The sequence below is a fragment of the Seriola dumerili genome, unplaced genomic scaffold (genome assembly GCF_002260705.1).
Source record: "Seriola dumerili isolate Sdu_G_001 unplaced genomic scaffold, Sdu_1.0 BDQW01008603.1, whole genome shotgun sequence".
Lineage (NCBI taxonomy): Eukaryota > Metazoa > Chordata > Actinopteri > Carangiformes > Carangidae > Seriola > Seriola dumerili.
The window spans coordinates 176,235-201,851 of record NW_019182858.1 but is presented as its reverse complement, the minus strand read 5'-3'; the positions used below and the strand labels follow the sequence as shown (position 1 = coordinate 201,851).

Genomic DNA, 25,617 nt, shown 5'->3' with positions numbered 1-25,617 from the left:
ACACAGTACAGAAATATCTGAACAACATAATGCACTGTAGGTCAATAATAATTTCATAATTTTCATAATTTTGAGAATGCCAGGAGGTGTAGAAGAAGAAGATAATAATACAGCTTTTTAACACAACTATATTATTGCCTATAGCAGAATGTGTTGCACAGGTGTGTCTTTTATTATTCCCAGCTCCTGTGGCTATGTGGCAGTGCTGGAGGAAATGTTCATATCATTTACTTCTGTAAAACTAGCATTATCACACAATACAAATACTCCATTACAGGTAAAAGTACTACAATCAAAACTTTACTTAAGTAAAATATACTAGTATTGTATACTTAAAGAGGGAAAAGTAACAGTTGCAAAGTGTTAATATCGTACTGCAGATTTGGTGGAAATCCAACCTTGCATTAGAAAGGGAGTGTGAACAGGGGAATTGATTACAGCAAGCAAAATCTCTTTCAATATACACATGTGCTATACATGAGTACTATTTTAAAACAGACTTGGGAAATTGTGAAGCTTTCCTTTAATCATAGAGTTAAAAAGTTTCAGGTGAAACAAAAGGGTTTTGTTCCCCCATGATGACTGTGTGTGTTAGTGGGGTGGGGGGTGTGGGGGGCTGTAAAGGGATAGTTTACCCAGCTCTTTCTGATTAAGAGGAGGGGAGTGTATAATAATATCCAGGCTTTATGAATAACGTCTCAGCAGCGTCAGTAATAACAAAAGCACAACTCAAACTGGAGCTTACCTCAGGCCTGCACCAATGAACGCCGAGCTCGTGCACACCGCGGCCAATGGCTGGTCCCGGGACCCTCGCGCACAGCCGTTTGAAGGGCGGTCCTCGGCAGAAAAAGGAAAGTATGGATCAGAGAGCGGTGGAGTATCGGTGGAAGGTAGACTGCAGAAACGGTGAAACATATATAGATTTCAGGCTAAAATCCTTTTAAAATACATGTAATTTGCTTTTCAGTGAACGATAATTCCCTGTGTTACTCTGTATGTTCAGCTGTCTGTTTACATAAAGTAAGCCAACTTGTGTTGGTTTGTTTTTGACTAATTAGTCAGCGGAGATTATCAATACCTCCATGGCTTTGATAGCGACTGACCGAGGCTGCAAACTGAACGGGACGTCGGCGATTTACGGCAGAGTTGGGCCAAGAAAAGAAGTGTTTCAGGGCAAGGCGGAGGGCTTTAAAACTGCAAAAATGCAGCCAAAAGAGACGGAGTATTCAACAGATGGTCTGCCCAAAGCCTTCCTACACAGCCTGAGGACCCTGTTTGACATTTTGGATGATGGTGGACGGGGCTATGTCCACATCTCGGAGATCGAGAGTCGCTGGCAGGGCGCAGACACCCAGGACCTGCCCGGTGGGGTGCTGGGCTGCCTGAGGAGGGTCACTCCACCGCATGGCTGTCTCACCTTTGAGCGGTTTGTTGCGGGGCTGCGGTACTCCATGCTCAACCCAGAGAACAGCTCCCACTTCAAGGCCCAGGCTGCCGTGCATCCGCAGCAGGCTCCAAAGCAGTCCCAGAAACCCGCCCCGCTATCCACATGCAGTGTCGGAACGCGGGTCGAGAACAAGGTCCGTCCGCTGGGGTCGAGCAACGTGCCCAACACTCAGCAGCACCGGGCGTCCTCCCTCCAGAGCCGGGCCAGGCAGGAGGAGGGACCCGGGTACCCCGCGTGTGGACCAGCGAGGTACAGCGCGGGCTTCGAGAGGTCCGGGCGGAGTTTGGAGCGGATTCCTGTCGCTCCGGAGGGAGGTTGTTACAGAACCGACTCGGGCCATGCCACTAAACCGACACAGCCCCAGCAGAGCCGGGTCAGGTCAATTGAGTCACTTGCTCTGGAGTCACCACAGCTCCAAGGACAAAGTAAGTGCAACCAAGAAAGCCATTTCTAAGTAGTTGAAATTATGTGAGTGCGTGTGTATGAGGGGCTGGGGGGACAGTTCGGTGAGTCTATTATTAACCCTATAAAATATCAGGGAATAGTAAAAAAAACATCCATCACAGTTTATCAAAGCCAAAGAAGAAGTCAATAGTATATAATACTTCAATAATTAATTTGTCTGACCAAGAGTCAAAGATATTCAATTTACAAAACAGAAAAACAGCACATCCACACATCTGAGAAGCTTTAACCAGCAAAAGTTACAATATTTAGGATGTAAATGATTAGAGAACTTGTGGTCAAGTCGTTTTTTATTGATTGTCATATTTGCCACTACTCTGTCAAAGGTTCATGCTAGATGCTTCTGCTAGTTGCATCTGCACCTCCCTCAGTACTCCCATCCCTCTTTAAGGATTTTTAATCCAGCTACTGCTTTTGTTTGCGCCTCCGTTTGCATTTGCTCCTCCTGTTGCTGCAACCTTGAAACAACAACAAAATCTTATTTGGGCACCAACAAATGTGCTTAAGGATGTTAGTCAGAAACGGAGCTACTGCGTCCCTGAATAACTATCATGATACACCCAAGACTAAATTCCCATGAGCAAGCCATTTGACTGCATGCATAACTGAACTGATATGTCCACTGCAGTCTTGCCAGCTTCTATCTCATATTATAATTTAATTGGATGCAGTGATCCATGTAGTACACACAAGTGCACAATGTCTGCATAGTGCTTGCATGTCAGCTTTTGTCATTCAGCAGGAGTCCTACGTTAAGTTAAAGTTAAAAATGGAAACTTTGCCTTAATCCTCAAAGTGGTCCAAAACAGTCTTAGTTGGGGTTTTGACAGTAAACATCTCAGGTATCACTATTATGTCGCCACTCAAACAGGCCTCTTTAAGGGCCTCTGCTTCAAAGATGGGTGCCCAGTTGAATAATTGCTGTTGTTAACCCCAGGTCAGGTCAGAGATCATGTCAGAAATTCCCACAGAGATTTATAAACCTTGAGGGTCTGGCTTGTGGATGGAGGACAAAGTTATCCCTGCCATGGGTATCTGATTGGGGAACAGGCCATCGCCTGTCAGTTGTTAACGTGTTCATGTGTCCAGTTTTTCTCTGGTGTGTCGGATGTAGGTTAGAGGAGCTGCTGCAGAGAAACTCCCAGTTCGCTTGCTCATTATGTCGTTCATACATACAGGCTCTCATACAGGCTCACTGTTGTTCCTCCTCCTCTCACAATCATACCAGAGTCCTTTTACATGCTGTGTCTCTTTCTTTCTCTCTCTCTCTCTCTCTCTCTCTCTCTGTCACACACACACCCACACACACACACACACAACTGGAGTCCATCCAAATTTGCATGATCTCTATACAGCTAGGCCTGTCTAAAGCTATAAGACTGACACTGTCACACTCTCTCTGTCGAGCCCTCTGGGCTTTCACTGCTTGCACCACTGAGGATGATGTTGTGTTTTCAGAGAGTTAGATAGATGGATAGATAGATACAGTGGATGGACAGAAAGAAAAGTTCACATACTTTTGTGTGCTTTCGGTCAGCAGCTGTTTGTGGTTTGGACTCCTAAATTCAATTAAGGGAAATCTTAATGCTGCAGCATACACTGACATTTTTTAGGGCTTTTTTTTCCAAATTTGGGGGCAGGCCCTTTTTTGTTTGTGCACAAAGTGAGGTCTTTAAAGATGTGGTTTTCTGTGTTTGGTGTGGACGAACTTGAGTGGCCTGCACGGAGTCCTGATCTCGACGCCGTCCAACACCTTTTGGGATGAATTGCAACAACTGTGAGCCAGGCCTTATCACGCAACATCAGTGGTCGACCGCACTAATGCTGTCATGGCTAAATGGAAGCAAATCCCTGCAGCCAGGTTCCAAAATCTTATGCAGAGCCTAAACAGAATATTGCATGAATGTTAATGCTGCATATTAATGCCCATAGTTTTGGAACGAAAGGTTTAGTAATTACATTTGGGTGTCCACATACTTTTGTCCAATTGGTGCAGAGAGCCAGACCAGCAGTTTCCATGATGTAATCTCTCATATGCAGCCAAACCCTGCTGGATTAGGCCAGATTACAGCAGAAAGGCCAGAGCTCACTGAATCGCTGCATCTGTGAAAAACTCCCCTACACCCTGGGCATCAGCACAAATTCCTGACACTCTCACTCCCTCGCTCCTCTCATGTTTTTGAGAAAGGTCAGCAGGGGTGATATGCACTTACATCTAAAAAATCTGACCATAATAAAATACCACAGTAGATATCAGGGGAATTGATACTACGGGAAAAAAGAAAAAAACAGCCACTGAGATGCTTTGCCAAGTTTTCACTCACAGTTTTGAGCAGCAAGGAAACAGCCTCCACTTACTCACAGACCTACATGTGTTGACAGGAAACAGAAAACACAGAACAATGTACAAACCCCACACACACAGGAGCAGGGCAGAGATTTAAGGGGAGTTGAAGGAGCAGGGAGCAGAGGAAAACCTTGTTATATGTCATTTTTGGAATATCTGAAAACAGTGCTGAGTATCACACTTTGCTGTTGGACAGGAGCTGACAAAACAATGTCACCACAAGGACCATTTAGTAGTTGCTCGGGAACTTTCAAACATCACATGGTTTTCATCAGCAGATGCCAAATTGTCATGGAACTGAAGATGTTCAAATTTCCCTCCTTTTTATTAAAAAAAAAAAAAAGTTTAAAATGAAATTGAAATTCACCTGTTTTGACTAAAATGGACAGAAATGCAAACCCAAGTTTGACTCAATAACCAATCAATAATAATCAAGAAAAACACTCCCTCTTTCTTTGTCTTTCTCCTGATCACGACAAAGCAAACACAAACACATCCTAACCTTGTGCCAAAAAATTCTTAAAGTGGTATTTACTATCCACCTTCACACTTTGCTTATTACACTGTTAATCGCTGTTCTTCCAGCTCTCTTGCCCAGGTTGCTCAGGTTATCGTGTGTTGTTGATTTCTAGCCCCAAGCTCAGATACTTCACATTTTTCCCTCTGCTCCACATCCTCAGTCAAATAATCAGACAAGGGACCATAATTAGTTTCACATTTAATAAAAAAAAAAAGAAAGAAAGAAAAAATAAGAAAGTTTAATGAAGCCTTTTCAGTATCACTGTTTTTGCCACATTTATCACGTCACTCTGTGTTGAGTTCAGTGCACACCATGAAATAAAAGTTGTCCTGCTTTGTTGATACCAGAAACATTTGCAGAGTACAGCTCCCTCATGTGGTATACATCATACACTGGCAACCCAAATGCATTATTTTCATCATCGTCTATAGATGTGAAGGTGTTTTGCCCAGTAAAATTCAATCTCACATTTGCTACATCAGGGACTGATTTAGACACACATACTGAACCAGCTAAGGATGTGAGAAACACAATGCATTGTTATAAAACTTTGACATGATAAATGTCTTAATGATTCTTTTTCTTTTGAGATGTACCTTTAGTGTTGTTGACTATGCAGTCAGTTGAACATATGCAGTCAATATTAGTTGTTGCTGAGTGAGTTAGTTTTCAGACTCACCTGGATTACATACCTTGGATGAAAGTTTGACTGTATGTGATTCTAATCACTGTGTGTGGCATGTGTCATTGAATGCCTGCTGCAAAAATAGCCTTTTAAATTTTTTTTTTCACCACTGTTGCTTCTTTGCTATTAAAGTTGTACATGGTGGTCAGAAGTATGTTGTATTTCACCTCAAGCAATCACCTAAATGATTAGAGTGAGTCATATTTTCAAATGTTTCCATTAAGGATTGTGTTTTTCCCTGTACTGTTGTCACAGTTATGTTCAGCAGGCGACAAACAAAACTGCAGTATATACAGAGTGCAGACCAGATGACAGTGTTGTGTTGAAATTTATTAGATGTGTCTGTCTCCACTTTTCTAGGTGTTGTGAAATCGGGTTTACCAAGATCTCAGAGCGAATCAGCAACAGGATTTACTGGTGGCTCTAGACGACACGGGCGGAGTCGGGAAGAGCAGAGACGGCATACCATATCCAATGGAGTGGATTACGGAATGGTTGGTATACACACATGCGCGCGCACACACACACACACACACACAAACGAAACACTGGGCAGTAGCCTTACTTGTGTCTGTATATCAGCGATGACGTTTGCATACATAGTTTTTCATAAATAACCAGCAAACCAGGTTCTGGGTGACATTAATGATGAGTGGGTCTGCTATGGATCGCACCACCACCCACCTCCTTTAAATTGAGGCTTTGGACTGTTGGTCAAATAAGACAAACTAATTTAAATGTCACCTTGGGTTGTGAGAAATTACAATGGGCATTTTGGACAACTTTCAGACATGTTATATACAAAACAATTAATGGATGAGTCATGAAAATAACTGACAGACTAATTGATAAGGAAAATCAACCTCAGATTTGTTGCTCATTTTCATATTTAGGACATTACAGTAGCTTGGAAACATGTCTTTTCACTATTGGTCTACATTTACACAAGCTCACTGCTCACAGCACTGTCAGTACATGTTGAGTTCAACAAAACTATGGCAGCAATCTGAGTATTGGTTCTGTTGCTGCGCTTCCAGGATCATCTTCTCTTCTCTGTATTAGAATTAGGGCTGTAACTAAAAATGATTTTCATTATCAAGTAATCTGTCAATTACTTGAATTAACCCATTAATTGTTTCATTTTTACTCAAAGATATTAAGTTCACATTTATTATAAAAAACAAATACAGAAAATTGACAAATGTTCACATTTATTGAGCAGGAATATATGCAAATATTTAGATGTTTTTCCTAAATAAATGATAAATGAATTAAACAACTATTAATAATTGTCTGCAAGTATTAAAATTGTTGACAATTAAATTCTATTGATGGACTATATGATTAATTGATTTTCCAGTTTCTCAAAGGTCAGAAATTGCTGCTTTTCTTTGTCTTATGTGATTGTAATTTGAATCTTTGGATTTTTCAATGTTGGTCGGACAAAGCGTAGTTGAAGTTAGATGTCACTTTTGGCTCTGAGACATTGTGATTGACATTTTTCTGACATTTCTTAGACTAGCAGGTTAATCATTAATGAAAAGTTGTTCAGTTGTTCAAACTGACAAAACGTGACAACCGTTGAGTAAAGGTGTTGCATGAGATAAATTGTGTTTTGCTGTTGTATTTATTATCATTTTAGTTGTGTTGAGTTGTGTGAAAACAGTGGATCATAGGTCAAGACTTTGAGATAGACAGATTTAAGTATGATTGGATGTAATGGGGACAGAGGCTTTTAAAGATAGACTGTAGGTCATTCAATAGTTTATATCTGTAGTGATGTAAATAGTTGAAGCATGTAAATACCAGGAGAATGTAAAAAAAAATAGTTTCAAGTGCAGGCTCTTCTCCATTTCACTTTCCATTGGCCTCCACATTCCCCTCCCTGTGCCCCCTGCCTCCCCCCTCACTCTGCCCCTCCCACCTCCAGTCAGGAGCTCATGCCTCCTCTCACTCTCCGTCTCTCCCCTTGCCTCACCATTTCTCATTCTCTCCAGCTCGCCTCCTCTCCCTCCTTCTCTCCCTGTTTGTGTTGCCGTCTCCGTCTCTTTTCCCCTTGGCCTCTGTGTCTGGAGAGGCTGACTGACCGACTCCCCTCCTTCTCCCTCCCTCCCTGCCCCTCTCCTCCTCCCCCTTCCCTCTGTCCCTCCCACCCAGGCCGACTTGGCCCGCTGCTGCCCTGATGGTAGTGAGCCGGGTTGGGCCCAGGGGCCTGGTAGAAGTAGAGGACTCGTTCGGGCGGCCCGGCCCAGCCTGGACGGCTGTGTGGGCTGCCTACACTACCGTCTTCATCCCCCTCAGCAGTAGCCTCTACAGCAGCAAAGCCCTGCACTTTTTTCTCTGGGTGAGTAGGACGAGAGGGAGAGAAGGACAGGGAGGGAGAGGGAGAGATGTTTGTCGAGGATAGAGGAAATTGAAGCTGGTCTTTGAGATGGTTCTGCAATGAGTCTATTTCAGGATTTGGAGATGTGTATTAGGTTGTTTTGATACTTAATTGTGACAGTTGAGCCAAATAGAGGAGATAAAAAGTTATGATTAGGTTCACTGGGAATTCAGTGTTTGTGTTGATCAGGATAACAAAAACTATTTATCTGCTTGTTTTAGGGATTGTGGAACGTGTTGGTTGGTTTTAGAGCCTCAGGGTTTGGACAAGTGCTGTAGTGAGGAGTCGACAGACAGAGCTGAATCGACAACTGTGTTTTATTTTCTGGTTGCAGTTTCGCAAATTTGAGGTTTTGCTCCATTTTTCTTTTTTATATCATTGTAAATTGAATATATTCGGATAATGAAGTGTTTGTTAGACAAAACAAGCAATATGAAGAATTTCATGGGCATTTTTCAGTGTTTCCTAACATTTGATAAACTCGTTGATGACAGGTCAAAAATGAAAATATATCTTTTCTGTTTTGTGAGCAGTAACTGCTTAAGTGTTGCAGAGCTTCGGGGTGTGGATAGTGCTGAAAGCAGTAGTCAATTAGTCGATTAATCAACATTGAGCAAAAATACCAAACATTCCCTGGTTTTATTATTTTATTAATATGTGGTTTTGCTGTTTTTCTCTCTTTAATATAAAGCAAAATTAAATCTTTGTTTTTTTACTGTTAGTTGTACAAAACAAGCAATTTCAAGACATCTCCTTGGCATTTCTCACTATTGTTTTACATTTTATAAACTAAACAATGAAACTAATCAGAAAAATAGTGAACATATGTAAATATTTTGTTATTTTGGGACTTGTTGCTTCTGACCTGCTGTTCTATTGTGGAGCGTCAAGGTTCGGGCCACTCTGTCTCCTGGTGCTTTGTAGATGACGTTTTGAAAGGCTGTTATGTTGTTCTTTGTGTTTTTTAACCTAAACAGCTTGTGCAGTGGGTGTCATGTTATTGTACGTGCGTTTCTGTGTGTATTCATTCCCACTCATTCAGCCAGCAGAGAGAACACAAACATACATGCACAGACTTTTCCATAACCTTTCAGCCATTTGCTGCCCTGCTCCCTCTCTCTGTGTATTTTCTCCTCTGCTCCCTTTCTTTCTTTCTTTTTAACAGTGGGTTTTCCTGCCTTTGGCCCACCACATTCATGCAGCCTGACACTGGGTCATGCTTCATTCTAGACACGGAGCCCAGACCCCCTCCTCTTCCCTGAACACCCCCCCAATTCCTGTCTTCCTCTGTGAACTCTCTCTGTCGTCAGGCTTTATGTGGAAAGAGCACAAGTATGTTAAACAGGATTTGATTTTGGTCTCTTAAATCTGTCGTCCTCTGTTTAGTTTACCGTGGTAACATGTATTCTGGTGTATGAGCGACGATCAGTGGAATGTACTGAGCTACACGGGGGACGGAGGGATGGAGGGATGGAGGAATGGAGCGATGGGTGGATAGAAAGATGACACACCAGGTGGCTGAATGCCAGCAATGAGGCCTGCACTGTGGCAATGTGCCGCATGGACAGCCTGGTCAGCACAACTCAATGCAGCCTTGCTGGGGTGCACACGCACATGCACGCACACACACACACACACACTCACACACACACAAACAAACACACCTCTCTCTTCTTTTTCACACACACTCATGCACACTGGGGTGGCCATAGTTGAAGTGGGTCCGCTGTTTGCCCCATTCTTAGGTTGCTGCGCGGTTGCCATGACGCTGGACTGATTGCTCCTCTAAACATTGTTCAGGATGGGAGAGAATCCGGCACAATTGGTATGGCGCCATTGTCTCCACCAGCACAAAAGAGTTTGCTGCAGATGCCCTTGTGAAAACATGGGAGTTTGTCTACCATGCAGACTGCTGGCAGCCCAAAATCAGTGATTAGATTTAATCTTGGCAGCAGTCTGAAAGCTCTCTTAGTGATGGCATGGGAAATACGAAAATTAAATGCTTTTTTTTTGCTGTTGGGTCTCTGTGAAGTCTGGTTTGATGTTGTGTGTTCTTAATTGAATTTTTCTCCTTCCTCTTCCACCATTTTACTCCTTTCCTGTTCCTTTCCTCAACATACCATCCTTTTTAACTTCTCTCTCACATAGTTGAAGCAAATGAAAGAGCTGGAGCAGGAGAAGGACTCTCTGCTGGCGGGCCTGGAAGTTGTGGAGCGGGCCCGAGACTGGTACCAGGGCCAAATCCACAATGTCACAGAGAGACAGCGGCAGGTCGGCCAGAGCTCCCACTGCACGGTCAGTTCAGGCGCTGGTCTGAGACTCTCAAAGCTAAAAAGCTACCATACAACAGCCTGTTGTATTTTGTTGTTTTTTAATGGTATGAACAACTGGCCAAATACAGACGATATTACATCATCCCACGCACAATACGTATTTATAATTTTTGAACTTAACTTTTATCATATTCCCAAGTCAAACGACAAAATAGAACGCAACACAAACAACAAACAATACAATCAACATCTAGCATGAACTCTAGTATAGAGCCATGGTTTTTACTCCTGTGTGTACTAGAGGCTGCACAAGAATATGTTCTCAAGTACAGAAAAAAATCATGTTTTTTGATTCTTCTCTCTCATGCTGTTCGTTTAGATTTTACTTGTCTGATTGTTTAAAAAACAAATAGAGAAAATTTAATGCAAAGTTAAATTTACTGCTGTTCATGTCCTGCCTAGAGATATTATTTAAACTATAAGTATTCGATTGTCTGGGCTCTCCCTCTCCCCACTGACAGTCCAAACGTTTAGCATGCCTTTAGTTCAGGTTGTCACTTTCACACAGGTATTCTGGGAAATGTGAAACTGAATAGCTAGATGAGGCAGGTTAAGGGGAACGTAGGTATACCTGACAGAGTAAAGTACCAGCCAGAGTTAATACATGTTTTGGTGTGTTTTTGTTTGAGTTGTGTAATCTTTTCCTTAATCACTATTTCAAACTGATCTCCTTGTACCTAAGCTTGTCCTTTTCATGACATTTCTCAGACCTTTACCCACTTTCTTGAGTTCATTTTGTCTCTGTGTTCTCTCCTCTCAGGATTTCTTCACAGAAACTAATCAGAGTCGCATGAATGTTCTCATTCCCAAACTGCAAGAAGTCAACCACTGCCTTAATGACCTTATTTCCTGCACTGGGATGGTGAGTGTTACTGACCATACATATTTTTACTTTGGTAACACTGGGATCTAAGTTAAGTCAAACATTCCTTAATGTCCCAGGATATGTAGATGCAATCTAAATATAAATCTAGATTGTAAACTCACAATGTAGAGATAATGTAACAGGTCGTTTGTGTTGGTTTGAATTACTGTCCCCTGCTCCTGCATCAATGGAAGTAGTGGTTTAGCAGTATTTTGTGTTTGGGACATAGAATGCAGATGGACATCGGAGAGGAGATTAATCTGCAGGACTGATTTGAGAAAATCTAAACTGACCACCACCACAAGCGAGCTGTACATTTACAGTGGGTGAATGTTTGCAACGCAAAAGACATAATCTGTTTGAGCCATCATTTTAAGGTTTTAGGTGATCAGAATTACAAGGTGGGTTTTTCTAGAAAAATAGGACAGTCTGCATGTGTTAAGGCCACAAAATATGAAAAAAATGACATTACAAAAACAACAATCAACAACAGTGAGCTTTTATTTCTTGTAATTAACATTCTTTCTATCAGATGGCCCATTCATCTTTTCAATTTCTGCCAGCTACTTAAAGAGGATTTGTTGAACTGAATTTGAAATTGAATTTAAGATGTTTCTGTGTTTTTTATTTGGGAAGCCAAAACTACGAGATAAAATTGTGGACAGTGCCTAGTTCTACACAAAACATGTCTGTTACAAGGAAACATGAGGAGGCTACAAGAGGAAGTCTTTCTTTTTTGTTACTGGAAAATTTGTCTGACCAAAAGATGAATGCAGTAAATATTTCTCAAAATAGCGTTCAAGGAAATCTCTGTCTGAAGATGAAACGACCACAGCAGGATATGGGAAACTGGCTTTATGAAATTAAACATGTAAATTATGACGCGCCATGACAAACCAACATGATATGTAACAGTATATCTGGTGTTGATTTTTCATTTAACACTAGTTCCTCTTTGTTTCCCGGCAGTCATTTCCTTCAAGTGGTGCTCAGACAGCAGCGCTCTCAGCAAACTCCCAGCCTCCACCTCCAGCTCCTCCACAAGCCATCCAGAGACTGAAGGACCAGAACCGACTCCTCACACAGGTTCAACGCAGTCTACAAACTGCCAATAGATATAAGTCACCGTAGCCTTTAGGAGTAATGTCTGACATTCACTTCGTTTCCCTTTTTTCATCAAGGAGGTGACGGAGAAGAGTGAACGCATCGCGCAGCTGGAACAGGAGAAATCAGCCTTGATAAAGCAGCTTTTTGAGGCGCGAGCCCGCAGCGCGCAAGACACCAGCACCATGGATTCCACCTTCATCTGAAAACAATTACACCCAACATCGTGACATCACCGTGTTTCTAGGAAACATCATGACGTAATGTTGAAATATCTGCGCTGGTCTGGATCCAACTTTTATAGGACTGAAGTTAACTCTTTGTTTACCCAACTGACCACTCGTGGCAGTGATGCACCTTTAGCCAGGACACGCCGAAACCCTCGACTGCAGCATGTCACCACTCCACCCCAAACCAAACCACGCACTACCTAGACGTGAACACTCCCGAATGACTTGACCCGAGAGTCGAAAAGGCTCTCTTACTTGCTGCCTTCACGCTCCCCGCACAAGCACTCCCACCAAGCTGAAAAGACTGGAACACTATCAAGATGCGAGTGGGGTCCCATGAGATCCCATCTCTCCATTTCTTGCAGCATCTGCAAGATCTCCACTCCCACTCCCAAAAGACTGTTGTTTTTCTTCTGCTGCCTGACTGCACAGGCAGCTCTAAAAACAGAAACTTTAACTTAGTGGTCCAAAAAGGAATTGGACAATAGTGGGAATGGTATCTGTTGGAATAAAATGCCATATTCTTACAGTTTGATATGAAAACAAATCAGCTGCATCTGCTTGCTGTGACCTATCATTTACATTTTTGTTTAAACCTTTTAAGTTTGATACTTTAATCTCAGTCATTATGAGATACACTTTACCCTCGTCTTCAGTATTTCCTTCCTTTTAATGTAAAATGATAATAATAATGTTTACCTGACATTTACCTATTGGTTTTTGGTTTTTAATTTCAAACACTAAGAGAGAGGAATGGCTGAGAAGAACAGTTTTACTATATTTTATAGTAGCATGTTAAATGTTAAGACCTTTCATGAATTTTGGGATTTTTTAAAAGACTGAAACGAGATGGAAGGACAGTTTACAAGCCTACGAAATGTTGCAGCAGAGACAGATGAGAGAAGTTTGCACGTAGAAGAGAGCTGAGGAGGACAAACATGGTAGATGGTGAATGTGTCCGAGTTGGGAGATGTTCTGATGTCATGTCAGAAAAAACAAAAACAAAAAAAAAACACTTTTGCTATCTAGTGCTACATCCCCTGTGTGTCTTTACAGTGGATTCTTTGCATGGGTCATATTTTCAGCTATAAGATATTTATCATCTGAAGAGATTTCTGTTTGAAACCTGGAGATTAAACATTAGCACAGATGTAAAAACCCATTTTGTCCTTGTAATCGTGCCCTTTAACCAGGATCAGCCTGGAAACTGTTGACTTTAGACTAAACTGAAAAAAACATTCAGCCATCCACAAGTTTACAAAAGGCATATATAGTTAGTGGGTGGTGGTAGGAAAAAAAAACATAGTTTTATAATGGATTTGTACGGTACTGTTGGGATGTCTGCACATAACATAGTTATATACTGTTGATGTCTGTTTCCCACTTGTTTGATTGTATGTTTCTTGCTGCTCAAACTACATTATGTGTGAGTGAAACTCTTCCTTCTGCTTTCTATTGAGAGTACTCAGACTTCTGACAAAATGTTAAAAAAATAAATATGACCAAACGGTGCTGACTGTGGCTCTGCGATTCTTTGTAGTGTCCTTTTTAGACACGATCAGAGAAACACAATCAGCCCATAAAAGATTTATGAAATGGATATTTTTCCAATCTGTGCATTTTTTTTTTCATATTTCTCTTTTTTCCAGACTTATAAGACGGAGATGATCTATCCTATCCTCCAGGTTTGTATTCTTCTAAAAATTATAACAATACAAGTATTTTTATTTTTTGTTCAGATGTGTCATGATAGATGAGTTTTGACCAACAGATCTCTTTGGGCTCAACATGAGAGTACATCAGTTCCTGAGATAAGCTTCCTACTATTCGTTTTTTTCCCCCCTTTTCTGCTCCCACATTTTTGATGCACTTGACTGGGTGTGTGCTGTGTTTGGGTTTTATATATTTAACCTTCACTGTGAAGAGTCATGTGTGTGTGAAGTCTGACACTGGTGTTGTCACATTTGTCTGCTGAAGGTGGAAAGTACCAGTAACACTTCTTTACCTCCCCCATTTAGCATTTATATTCTATACATTAACAGTTAAGAAATTGTTTATATGGTTTATAACACACTATAATGTAGTTGTAAGCTGATATGAGTTTTTATTAATGTAATTGGTAACAACTGTAACTCGCCCTGTGGACACCCATAGAAGGAGGCTGTTGTATAAACAGATGATGAATGACAAAACTATAAAACATAGTTGTAACAACATAAAAGGAGCAGGTCTTGGTCCAATGTCCAACTAAAACAAAAGGTCATGTGGAAACTTTGAACCTCCAGTGCTCTAAACATGAGTCCAACAGTTAATAATTGCATATTCATAGATTTTGGATATTTGATTGAGGGATAAATAATATAATAAATATTCATGATTAAATAAGCAACGTTTACTGGAAAAGGTTGGACAGTTTGAAATGATCAGACTTTGTGACCAAACAGCTCGGCAACAATCAGACTCTTATTCACTGATCCTGACGTTTGCAAATGGAATTGTTTTGATTCAAATACTGGTACATCCTGACCTGTGCTCAAGAGTGCATGACATTTTTCACACCTGAGCCCCACCCACATCAAACCACTAACAAGTGCACGGACAAATACAGAAATACAAAAATGTGTTGTTAAAAAAACAAAGGGGTTGGGAAAACAGATTTTCAGGTTTTAACTAGTACGTTTTTTGAGGAGAAACTCTAACAGACCCAAACTATTATTGAAAGCAATACAATTTACAATTTTATACATGTCTTAAAACATGTCTGGAGGGGGTCTTTAACTTAACTTTGGATATTTGAGCTCATTTATCCTCAGTAAATACAGTTGTGTGATGGTTAACCTTACTTCCTTCTTTCCTTCGCTCTCACTGCCAGTATGTTATATATACTGTATATAGTCTATATGTTTCATGCTCAGGAATACGTAGCTGAGTCGATACAAGGGTTTACTATCTACTATTTGATCAAAATCTCACAAAATAGCTGCTAAACAACATTTTGTACACCTCTCTTTGAATCCCTGTACAGCAGACTGGTGTTTTCTGTTGGATTATGATCTAACAAGGTTCCCCATAATGACAAAGATAACCATTTTAACATTTGTACCACTGTTTGTCGTGGTAAAATACTAATCTGCAAAAATCATCTTCATTGAAATATCCAGCAACATGAAATTACAACATCAAAAAGCTCCTCTGATCTCTCAAATGGGGCCTGTTAGGACAAAAGCAGTTGCGTGCTGCTGCTGCTGCTGCTGCTGCTGCTGCTGCAGTGTGTGTTTCCACTGCGATGCAGAATTTAACAAACCTGTGAGACTCTTCTACCTTATAGGATGGAAACACATGTCCTGTGAACCCGACACCAATACAAACAGGCTCAAAGACACGCACAAAGGAAAACAAACCTGAGTCGGGTTTCAACAGACGGGCCGTCAAGCTGTTCAAACACACAACACACTGTAACGCCAGCAATGCACCATAACCTGTAATGAAGTGATGAATGATAAAATAATCCACAGGCCTTTACTGTAACGTTCACAGATTATTATATATTGACAATGTTAATTAACATAAAGAATGATGATTTAGTAACTGCATGCTGTAGAATGAGTCTGAGCCACACAGCAGTCTTTTCACTGTCTCTAAAGAATAGGCCTAAGAGGTCAAAGGTCACCTGAGGGGTCATTGTTTAGCCCCTGAAAAACAGCGGATGATGTGTAAATGACGTTAACACCCTGACGCATAGAAAAACACTGTCACATACAGACTGCGACGGTGAAGTATGATGAAGTGATCTGTAGTTTCCAGTCCCTCCTCTGCACATTGGCTGAAGAGCAAACCCCACCGACAGACATCACTCCTCGAAACATGTCCGCCTCACGTAACATATTACACATCGTTACACTGAAGTGAATCAGAAGTGATTTTCTGTTCTGTTGCATCAGTTGTTTACTGCCGATTTTTCCGTCAGGCACCATTGGTTTGTTGCATCATTGCCAATCGGTGTGAATGGATGATGGCTTGCCACAACACGTCCTCCACATGAACCTGTTTTAAATTTCAGTTCAACCCCCCCACCCCCCACTCACTTTTACACTTTCACATTATTTAAGTGATTATCCTCCTCGTTGTTTAAAGATTATTTAATTTGTTCATTTTTAAGGTGCGATGGATGTACAGGGGCCAAACAAGACATTATGGCATCCAGGGGGAGATCTTCAGCTTCCACACCCTCGTCTCGACGCTGCGATTGGATGATCAGATGGAGCAGGATCCCAGAAGTGTTGGGTCATCTTCCAAAAGGTGTTTTCCATTCATTTTAAGGAGAGGGGCTCAGCATTTGATCACACTAGGTCAGACTTGAGCAGGAGTCGCAAGGATTAGGTGGAGAGTGTGGACACCAGTCACGTTAGGAAGGTGCTGCAGTATCCTGTTGAACAGGTGAGTGTCATTTTGCATAAAACGGTAACTCCTGACCTCCAGCACTGCCATTTTTCATGAGTCTCTTCTGCATTGGGTGAGTAATGTTGTCCTCTAGCCAGGTCCTTTACTGTGGCAATAATCTGGCACCACAGACTTTATTAGTTCTAATGTTCTGTAGAAGACGATGCTGTGTTCATAGTCAGGTTGCACATTTACATGTCACCCTTAGATACAGAGATAATGGAATATGACGCATGTTGACCCGGAGGAAACATGTAGGAACACTTTGCAAACAATTCTGTGAGTCCTTTAAAGTCACGTCAACATGTAGTCATGTCACTCAGCTCTACAGCGCTGTCTGAAAAAGAAATGGGCTTGGGAGTCAGTGTGACGGTGAAACTTAGAGGGCAGAGGAGATTAGTTCAGTGGAACACTAATTACCACATAAAGGTAAGAGGCTTCATTAACAAAACAAAACTCGATGAAAAAATAATGTACATTTTGAAAAATGCACTTTAATTGTGTATCTTAAGAGGGGTTTTTTTCTTAATGCAACATCTTTTATTCCACTAATGAATTAACACTATCTTATGTTCGCCTTTTTATTTTTGATCCACTACATCAACTGTTAAAATATACGTTTTTCTTTATAATTTTTATCTTAAACTTTTTATACTTTTATTGTTACTGTAGTCTACTGTATCATGAGTACACTTTGCTCAGTGAGTGGAGCATTTCTTTTTTTAGCAGAGGCCGTTTAAGGGAAGTGCAAATTAAAGGTGTGAGTTCACTACCACTAACACTGATACTCAGAGACAGGGCAGAGCTGACTCAGAGCCCCCATATTAATGAGTTAACATGTGATATGTCCTCTGACAGACATACAATAGATACGGTGGAACACTTTCATTTCGTTTCACTTTCGAAGTTATGAGTTATTGTGTTGCCTTTAAGACCAAGAAAAGCAACACATTTAAGTTAAATTCTGATATCACAATAACACAAATGATGTTTAGTAAAACATCAAAATATTCATGTTTTATCAGTTTTATCAGTATCAAACCAGTTTTAGTTTGTCTTTTGTCTCTAACAACAGAACCTAATGTGTTTGTCAGACAGATCTCTGTTCCTCCGGCTGGTGTCCTCTGTCCACTTCACTCTCTGTTTCTGGCCGTCATGGAGGTTTTATACATCAACTCCTCCGTGCTCTTCGTCTCTCACAGACCCATCAACTACACCTTTGAAGAGAAGACGGTGTACGAGCGTTGCAAAGACATGCCCGCTGTTCTCATTTGGTACCTGGCCCTGCAGTTTATTAACATGTTCCTGGGCATCCCGGCCAACCTCATGGTGCTGTGGCTCATCCACAAGAACAAGGGCGACTCCTCCACATCAGATATCTTCATCCTTCATCTGGCGATTCTAGACGTACTGTTCTGTCTCATCCCTCCTCTGGAGCTGGCCAACATCGTCTTCCTCACCACCAGCAGCACCTGGTACGTCCTGCGCTTCTTCTACGGCATGAAAGACTCCTCACCACTCTTCCTCTCCTGCATCTGCCTGGACCGGTACGTAGCTGTGGTCCACCCCATCACCTTCACCGAGCTCAAGGACCGCCAGCACAGAGCAGTCCTGGCCATGGTGGTCTGGCTGATCACTCTGGCCTACGCCGCTGCTAAATGTGTAGGCAACATTGTCAACTTTGAGAAGGTCTTCACGGCGATGATCCTTGCAGCGTTCGCCTTCATGGTCTTCTGCAACATTGCGATTCTCTGGGCGCTGCGGCAGTCCGGGCCCGGCAGAGACGAGATGCATCCTGTGAAGAAGAGAGCCTTCAAAATGGTCCTCATCATCCTGGCCATCATAGTGTTCAACTACTTCCCACCTGTCGCATTGTTCCCCTTCCAGGACTACTTCTCTCCCGATGTGTTTCGTTGCTATATTCACTATGTCGCCTTTGGCTTGATGGACTTCAGCAGCACCATCCAGCCCATGCTCTACCTGTCCAAAGAAAAGCTGCCACAGAGCCTCAACTGTTGTCAGACCAGCACGACTCATATCCAATAGGGAAGTTTTATATATTTTCTTATTTTTTTTTAACTACAAAAGTTTGCTGTATAAATGCGTTGATATAGTGAAATACATGAGAATAGGTTATGTTCTTGCTTTATTAGATATTGACAAATGCCAGTAAATAAAATATGTACTGTGCAGCGGTCCTAGGGTCTGGGTCTGTTATGATAACTTAACTATGAGAGAATATGCACAAACATAATCAGCAGCAGCACGGCAGCACTCAGTGAACTCTGGTGGTATGAAGCCATACAGACTTGTTTTTGTTCCATTTTAGAGATACTAGAAATGAAGTGATAAGTCAATTAATCAACGTGGTTGAACAATATAAATTCATCTTCTACTATTCTGATTATTGATTGATTTTTCAAGCATGAAATTACAAATATTAGCTGCGTCCAACTGCTCAGATGTGAGGATATTCCTCTAAACTCAATATTTTTTGGTTTTCAAACTGAAAAAACAATTTGAAGATGTTACTGTGGGCTCTTGGAAATCGTTACGGGCCTTTTCCACAATATTTTTTCAATTTTCAGACAAAGCAATTAATTAATAATTGACAGAGTAATTGATAATGAAAATAATCATTAGTTGCCTCAACAGCCCTGAGAATTAGAAATGGAATGGAATTTATTTTGTGCTGATTAAAATATTCAAAGATTACGCTTGTCTTTCCCGAATAATGCCCTGGTTACTCTGAATAATCCACAGACCTTTGATAGCTTCATTATAATGAAGAAATAGCTCCTCTGAAAACAGCTGACAGCGTGTTTTGAACACATAATGAATTCCATTCATCTCCGCTGCACTGGGGAAATCTCAGTCAAAACTATGTAAATTAAAACTATCTACATCACTAGACAGGCCGCACTAGAGTTGGGTGGAAAAATATGCCTTTTGTCATTTGTCATTTGAACTGAACCTTCAAAATGCCTCTCAGTAATATGCTACATTTTCACACCTCAAGCACCTACGATCCAAGCATGTTTCATAATGCTACTGAGATGACTAACTTTTAACATGTAGCGTTCTTGTCTATCACGCCATCATTTTTTCACCTTTGAAAATATCTAAGAGTATCTATAAACTGTAATGCTGCTGAAACATCTGATGGTTCATCAGAGCATCAAAAAACTTCTGTCTAATTTCCATCACTGTGGATTTATGGTTAGGCAACACACATTTGGACTATTAAGTGTCCTCCGTTGTACTTCTCTGTGTGTGTGTGTGTGTGTGTGTGTGTGTGTGAGTGACGGAGAGGCACTTTTATATAATGTGTATACTCATATTTTCTTTTCCGGTTGGACCAAATGTGTAAAAAAAAAAACCTCACAGAAAGCAGATCTGTAAAGCGTAAATAAGACAAAAAAAAATGTTTTGGTTAATGTTTCTCTTTAATTTAGACACAAATCACACAGAAGTAAATCACAATAAAATCCTAGTAGCAAACACTCAGTTTAATATACATTGCTATGCAGGTATATCAACCAGTTGCCACAATGAACAGTAGCCCTATGATCATGAACATGAGATTTTACTCCAGCGTGTGTCACTTGCACATTATTCATGGTAAGAGATGGTACCACAGGGAAAAACCTAAAACAACTCCACGAGAAGCTCGACATTATTTGAGATCAGCATGGCTTACACTACTGAAAGCTGGTCGCTCGATACTGAATGTTTGCAGTAACATTATTTTCAGTAATATTATTACACAAATACATTCTTGTCAGTTCAATAGATCAGACAGCGGACTGTATAATTAAAGCTATATACAGCATTATATTAATGGTCTTCACCTTACATCACTGAGCGGTACAACATTTCTAACTCTCTGGCTACAAAGTGTATAAATGTATGTAGAAGCACCTTACTTCTAAAACAATTAAGATTCAAATTTTTTTACTCAACCCTGTAGGGAAATTTTCATTTTTTTCTCTCACAGGAAGGTCAAAGGTCAGGACAACACAACGTAAACCTGGACCTGGGATGCAGTGTCTTGCTCAAAGACACATCAGCAAGGTGAACGATCACACCCTGGCGATCTGACAGACATTCAGTCATTTTTATTTTCTTGTAAAGCATTTCATAAACATATAATCAGTATTTTGGTAACATACAGCAGGTTTTAACGTTATTTTAGAGTCCTTTTTTTTCTGCCTGTATCTCTTACACTGTGAGAGAGATGCCTACAAGAAGAATATTAGAGTTAATCAATCAAAATTAAATAATTAATCATTGCTAAATAGTCAGCCCTGTGTTGAAACAGCACAGGGGGCTACATTAGGGGGGGTGTCTTTTTACAGCTATCAGGGAGACAATGAATTATGATGCAGGAAGTCCAGATGGCTTATCAGACATCAAACCACTGCACGAAAGCTTCTGTTGATTTTACAACTCCACCACAGCGGCAACTATTTAATATTTTGTCATGACCATCACACAGTAAACAGTAGAAATGCAATGTTGACTTTACACAGTAATCTAACGCAGCTTTAGACTGTGTTCAGACCGACAGTACCCCTGTGTGAAGACGGCATTCATCTCAATGAGGCCACTGCAGCTCCAGCAGGAAAAAATGCATAGTATTATAAACCGTAGTGCAGTGTTTTGGCGTCTGATAACCACTCAAACTCAGGAATCTGTTACTCATCACACAGCTGGTTTCTGGTGTCCATTCATCCTCGTGTTCAGTGTCCTTGCCGTTTCAACAACGTAGTGCTCTCCATCATCTCCGTGACAAATAAGCGAGCTCCATCTGCAGATGTAGGCTGTGAGGTGTGGTTTTGAAGTAGTCAGTAGATTTTGAATCTTAGCTTTTATATTATTCAACTTTAACAATTTGGTTCGTATTTCTATCAGTGTCTGAAAGTGTCTCCGAGGCCGCCGGTCAGACTGGGTTTGTTTCAGCCTTGCTGGTGCTTCCCTTGCACTGAGCCTTCTGCTCCTTGGCCGCGTGCATCTTCAAATGTTTTTTAAGGGAGGACTGGTCCGTGTAGGTCTTTCCACACTGGCTGCAGAGGAAGACCTTCTCTTTGGTGTGGACCAGCTCGTGTCTCTTCAGGTGGCCCGACCTGCTGAAGCTCTTGCTGCAGTACGAGCAGCTGTACTCCTTCTCTCCCGTGTGAGTCCTCTGGTGCAGTTTAAGGCTGCTGGCCACCGTAAACTTCTTGCCACACTCACTGCAGCTGTACGGTCTCTCTCCCGTGTGCATCCGCATGTGTATGGTCAGGTGGCCCGCCTGGCTGAAGGTCTTCTTACACAGCTCGCAGCTGTAGGGCCTCTCTCCAGTGTGAATCCTGTAATGTGTTTTGAGGTCACCCAAGCCGTTGAACCTTTTCCCACACTGAGCGCAGCAGTACGGCTTCTCGCCAGTGTGGATCCTCTCGTGTATACGCAGGTTTCCTGCGTTGCTGAATGTTTTGCCGCACTCCTGGCAACTGTAAGGCCTCTCCCCGGTGTGAGTCCGCAAGTGGACTTTGAGCTGGTTGTGCTCGTTGAAGCGCTTCCCGCAGTGCGAGCAGGAATACGGTTTCTCTCCAGTGTGTATGCGTTTGTGTATCCTGAGCTGACTGGGATGCGCGTATGTTTTACTGCAGATGTTGCAGCTATAGGGTCTTTCTCCTGTGTGGGTACGCTTGTGGGATTTGAGGAGATCAGCCCGGCCGAAGCGTTTACCACAGTAGCTGCAGCTGTGGACCTTCTCGCTGCTGTGAGTCTTCATGTGAATGTTGAGCGAGGTTGCTCGACTAAATGTTTTGGGACAGCTGGGACAGCGTAAAAAGTTGTCACGGATCTCCAAAAACTCATCAGCAGGAACAGCGAGTGAATCATTTTCCTTATGTGTCTCCACCTCTGGCTCCGAAACCTCTCTGCTCGCCCCCTCAGGATCTCTTTGTGATTCAGGATAATATCTCAACTCCTGCTTAGAGAAACTGTCATCATCACCATACTGCAACACCCCGTTCTGCTCCTCGTCCTCTGTCTTAATGGACTGTCCATCCTGCATGTGGCTGTCGGAAACGATGGTGACTTTAACTTCACTGTCGCTGCCTCTGGAGTCTTGTTCAGCGCCTGAAGATGGCAGCAGAGGTGCATATGCATTTTGACTGTCACAACAAACCTCTGTGCTCTCATCTTTTACTGGCCTCATTGTCAGATTGAGAACAGATGAAGGCTGGGAGAGGTCAATAGCACTGTTTTCATCCAAGCCAGGCTCTGCTTTTACAGATACCAAGGTTTGTGTGGGCATACATACCTCTGAGGTGTTCACACATGGTTGTTCAACATTTTGATTAGTCTGTAGAAAGAAGGAGGCAGGGGACATGCTATCCCTCAGCTTGTCTTTGTGCTTCCTCCTGCAGCTCTTCTTGTCACTGCTGCATATGGACATTTTGAACGTGCCCTGGGTGGAGCTGATCGGACCGCTGCTCCATTCTGAGGTCAAAAGCTTTTCTGTGGCATCTTGTTCAAGGGCATCTGTGAAAATTCAAGGCCAAAATAATGAGCTTAACAGTACAGGCTGTGACTTTGAGTTATGCATGTCCTAAACTAACTAAAATAATTGATTAGTTGATAGCAGTACTTTAAAATTCACTGAATGACACTGTAGGATCATAATTAATTAAAGCTGCATTCACTATTTTTTTTTTTTTTGCCACTGGGGCACAGCAGAACAAGCTCAAAACACTGGCACATTAAGTTATGTCTGCTTTTTTTTTTTTTTTACATATCAAAAGCAACATATGCATTCATTTAGAGTTGTGTTTCTGGCCACCTAACAAATGTAACTCCAATATTCTCTGTTTAGCTGTTTTTGTCTCCACTAAATCCCAAGGGAAATATCCTCTTTAGCTGCTAAATGCTCCACCATGTTCACCAGCTAGATGCTATCTTTCTCTGTTTATCGGTTTGGGGCTAGACAAACAGTGTACAGTAGGTTACATCTTTTTTCTGAAAACAGCTGACTGTTGCAGTAGGACATGAAGTGGAACTGAGTGGCATTGCAGGCCAGAAAACAAAACTGAAACAAAGCTGACAATAAACATAATGAAGAGACTTCTTACTAGTAGGTTTAACATTAAATAAAATAGTGTGAAGCTCATCAAAATATTATCTGATGCTGCATTTCCTTCCATGCATACATACACGTGATCTTTATGTCTGTGGGCTGGTTTTTCTACATAATACAATAAATAAAAAAGTGTGATTGATTTCAGCTGATTGATTGATTGATGTTTGAAAAATTTTTACTGACATTGTAGGGTTACATTACAGGAACACATATTGTGATTTAGTGTGCACTGAAGAATTACTTCTTAGTTTAGTTTATTAAATGTATTTATGAGGGACCATGTACTTATGCTGTACTATAATCATTAGTACAGGCAGGATATTGTGATAGTCTTGTTACAGTATACTAAGTCCTGCATTACACATTCATTATTATGCCTATTTCCTACCTCATAAACCAACACTTATTTTCATTATTCAATTAACAATTTGTCTACAAAATGTCAGAAAATGATAAAATGGTAATTATAAAAAAGGCCATGGTTATGTGTTCAAATTGGTTGTTTTATCTGACCAACAGCCCAAAACCTGCTTAAAAAATGACTGGAACAATTAATCAACTGACAAAACAGTTGCCGGTTAATTTTCAGTTGATTAATCAGCTTTGAACGAAGTGAATGCAGCATTGTTTACGTCTCTTTGCTGTCTGTTTACTGTAGTACTGCTACCTTAATTTACATCTACATAAACAGACATGCACGGCCACAGTTTGCTGACTCTGCGGGACAAGCTTAAACAAAAGGTCAGTGACTGCATGAAGCTGCACTCTCCGGTATTTACCAACTCTCTCTGCAGACTCCCTGCTCTTGTGTGCACGCAGCAGCCTCTTCAGGCCCTCGTTTTCAGACTCGATCCTGTGTATCGTGCCCTGGTACTCAGACAGGGTCCGGTCCACTGAGTCCAGGATGTCGCTCACTGTGGCTTTGAAGATCTCATTCAGAGACGACTCCAGGAAATTTTTCAGGTCGTTTGCCATGTTCGACCTGAAAGTATTTTGAAAGTATCTGGAACAAAAAAACATACAAATAAGGTGGGTGTGTGCGGCTGCTCTGCTGCCGTGTGCGGAACAAACAAAGCGGGGACAGGCGCAGGAGAGTGACGGTGTAGACCAGCTGCCTTTTAGCTCCCAGGCCAGCCCGCAGCGCCCCTAGCGGTGTGGCGTGACACCGCTGGACTAACTTGGGCCCCGGCAGACGTTACTGTGACCCACACAAATAATCACGGTGATGATGGTGTGTAAATAACAATAAGAAAAACTGCAAAACCCCAGCAGCACTATTAGATTACTACTAATAATACTACTAGTACCACTACTACAAAACCAGCTACAACAACTACTAGCAAGGACGCTCACATTAATGCTAGGTAATGCTAATGTTTTAATACCGACGTTTATCTGAATGCTAGTCGTGCTAATGACACTGTTTACACTTAGGTACATCAATAGAAAAGCTAGTAATGATGGACATGTGATGAATAACGACGTTACGTAATATTACTTAGTTAACTAAAGGCTTCTACAACCAGCTAAAGTACTTATAGCTAATTGCAGCAAGTTAATAACAGTGCTAATAGTAATAATTTGTATGAAAATGCTACTAGTTTAGCTAAAAATGATGCTAAATGCTGCTGCTAATGATTTTGTAACTGATGCAAATCATGTAAATAATTTT

At 41.5% G+C, this 25,617-nt stretch overlaps 3 protein-coding genes across 3 annotated transcripts; 2 read left to right on the top strand and 1 right to left on the bottom strand.

Annotated features, from left to right (window-relative positions):
• The first annotated feature begins 1,194 nt into the window (after nt 1–1,194).
• On the top strand, nt 1,195–13,890 carry sapcd2 (suppressor APC domain containing 2). Its single transcript, XM_022770005.1, has 6 exons — nt 1,195–1,872; nt 5,825–5,958; nt 9,996–10,142; nt 10,941–11,042; nt 12,015–12,131; nt 12,227–13,890. The coding sequence occupies exons 1-6, from the start codon at nt 1,203–1,205 to the stop codon at nt 12,353–12,355; spliced, it is 1,299 nt and encodes a 432-aa protein (XP_022625726.1). The 5' UTR covers nt 1,195–1,202; the 3' UTR covers nt 12,356–13,890.
• A 4,084-nt stretch (nt 13,891–17,974) lies between these two features.
• On the top strand, nt 17,975–18,865 carry LOC111240041 (proteinase-activated receptor 3-like). The gene has a single exon (XM_022770009.1). The coding sequence runs from the start codon at nt 17,975–17,977 to the stop codon at nt 18,863–18,865; it is 891 nt and encodes a 296-aa protein (XP_022625730.1).
• A 1,399-nt stretch (nt 18,866–20,264) lies between these two features.
• Nucleotides 20,265–25,010, bottom strand: LOC111240032 (zinc finger protein 436-like). Its single transcript, XM_022769993.1, has 2 exons — nt 24,725–25,010; nt 20,265–23,350 (listed from the first exon to the last, which is right to left on the bottom strand). The coding sequence occupies exons 1-2, from the start codon at nt 24,963–24,965 to the stop codon at nt 21,762–21,764; spliced, it is 1,830 nt and encodes a 609-aa protein (XP_022625714.1). The 5' UTR covers nt 24,966–25,010; the 3' UTR covers nt 20,265–21,761.
• Nucleotides 25,011–25,617: the final 607 nt, after the last annotated feature.

Coding starts and splice junctions, on each gene's coding strand:
- LOC111240041 (XM_022770009.1), top strand. CDS start 17,975: ATGGAGGTTTTATACATCAACTCCTCCGTGCTCTTCGTCTCTCACAGA.
- sapcd2 (XM_022770005.1), top strand. CDS start 1,203: ATGCAGCCAAAAGAGACGGAGTATTCAACAGATGGTCTGCCCAAAGCC. Junction 5,959..9,995: donor ATGGAGTGGATTACGGAATG/GTTGGTATACAC, acceptor TCTCTCACATAG/TTGAAGCAAATGAAAGAGCT. Junction 12,132..12,226: donor AGAACCGACTCCTCACACAG/GTTCAACGCAGT, acceptor TTTTTCATCAAG/GAGGTGACGGAGAAGAGTGA.
- LOC111240032 (XM_022769993.1), bottom strand. CDS start 24,965: ATGTTTTTTTGTTCCAGATACTTTCAAAATACTTTCAGGTCGAACATG. Junction 23,351..24,724: donor GGAGTCTGCAGAGAGAGTTG/GTAAATACCGGA, acceptor GAATTTTCACAG/ATGCCCTTGAACAAGATGCC.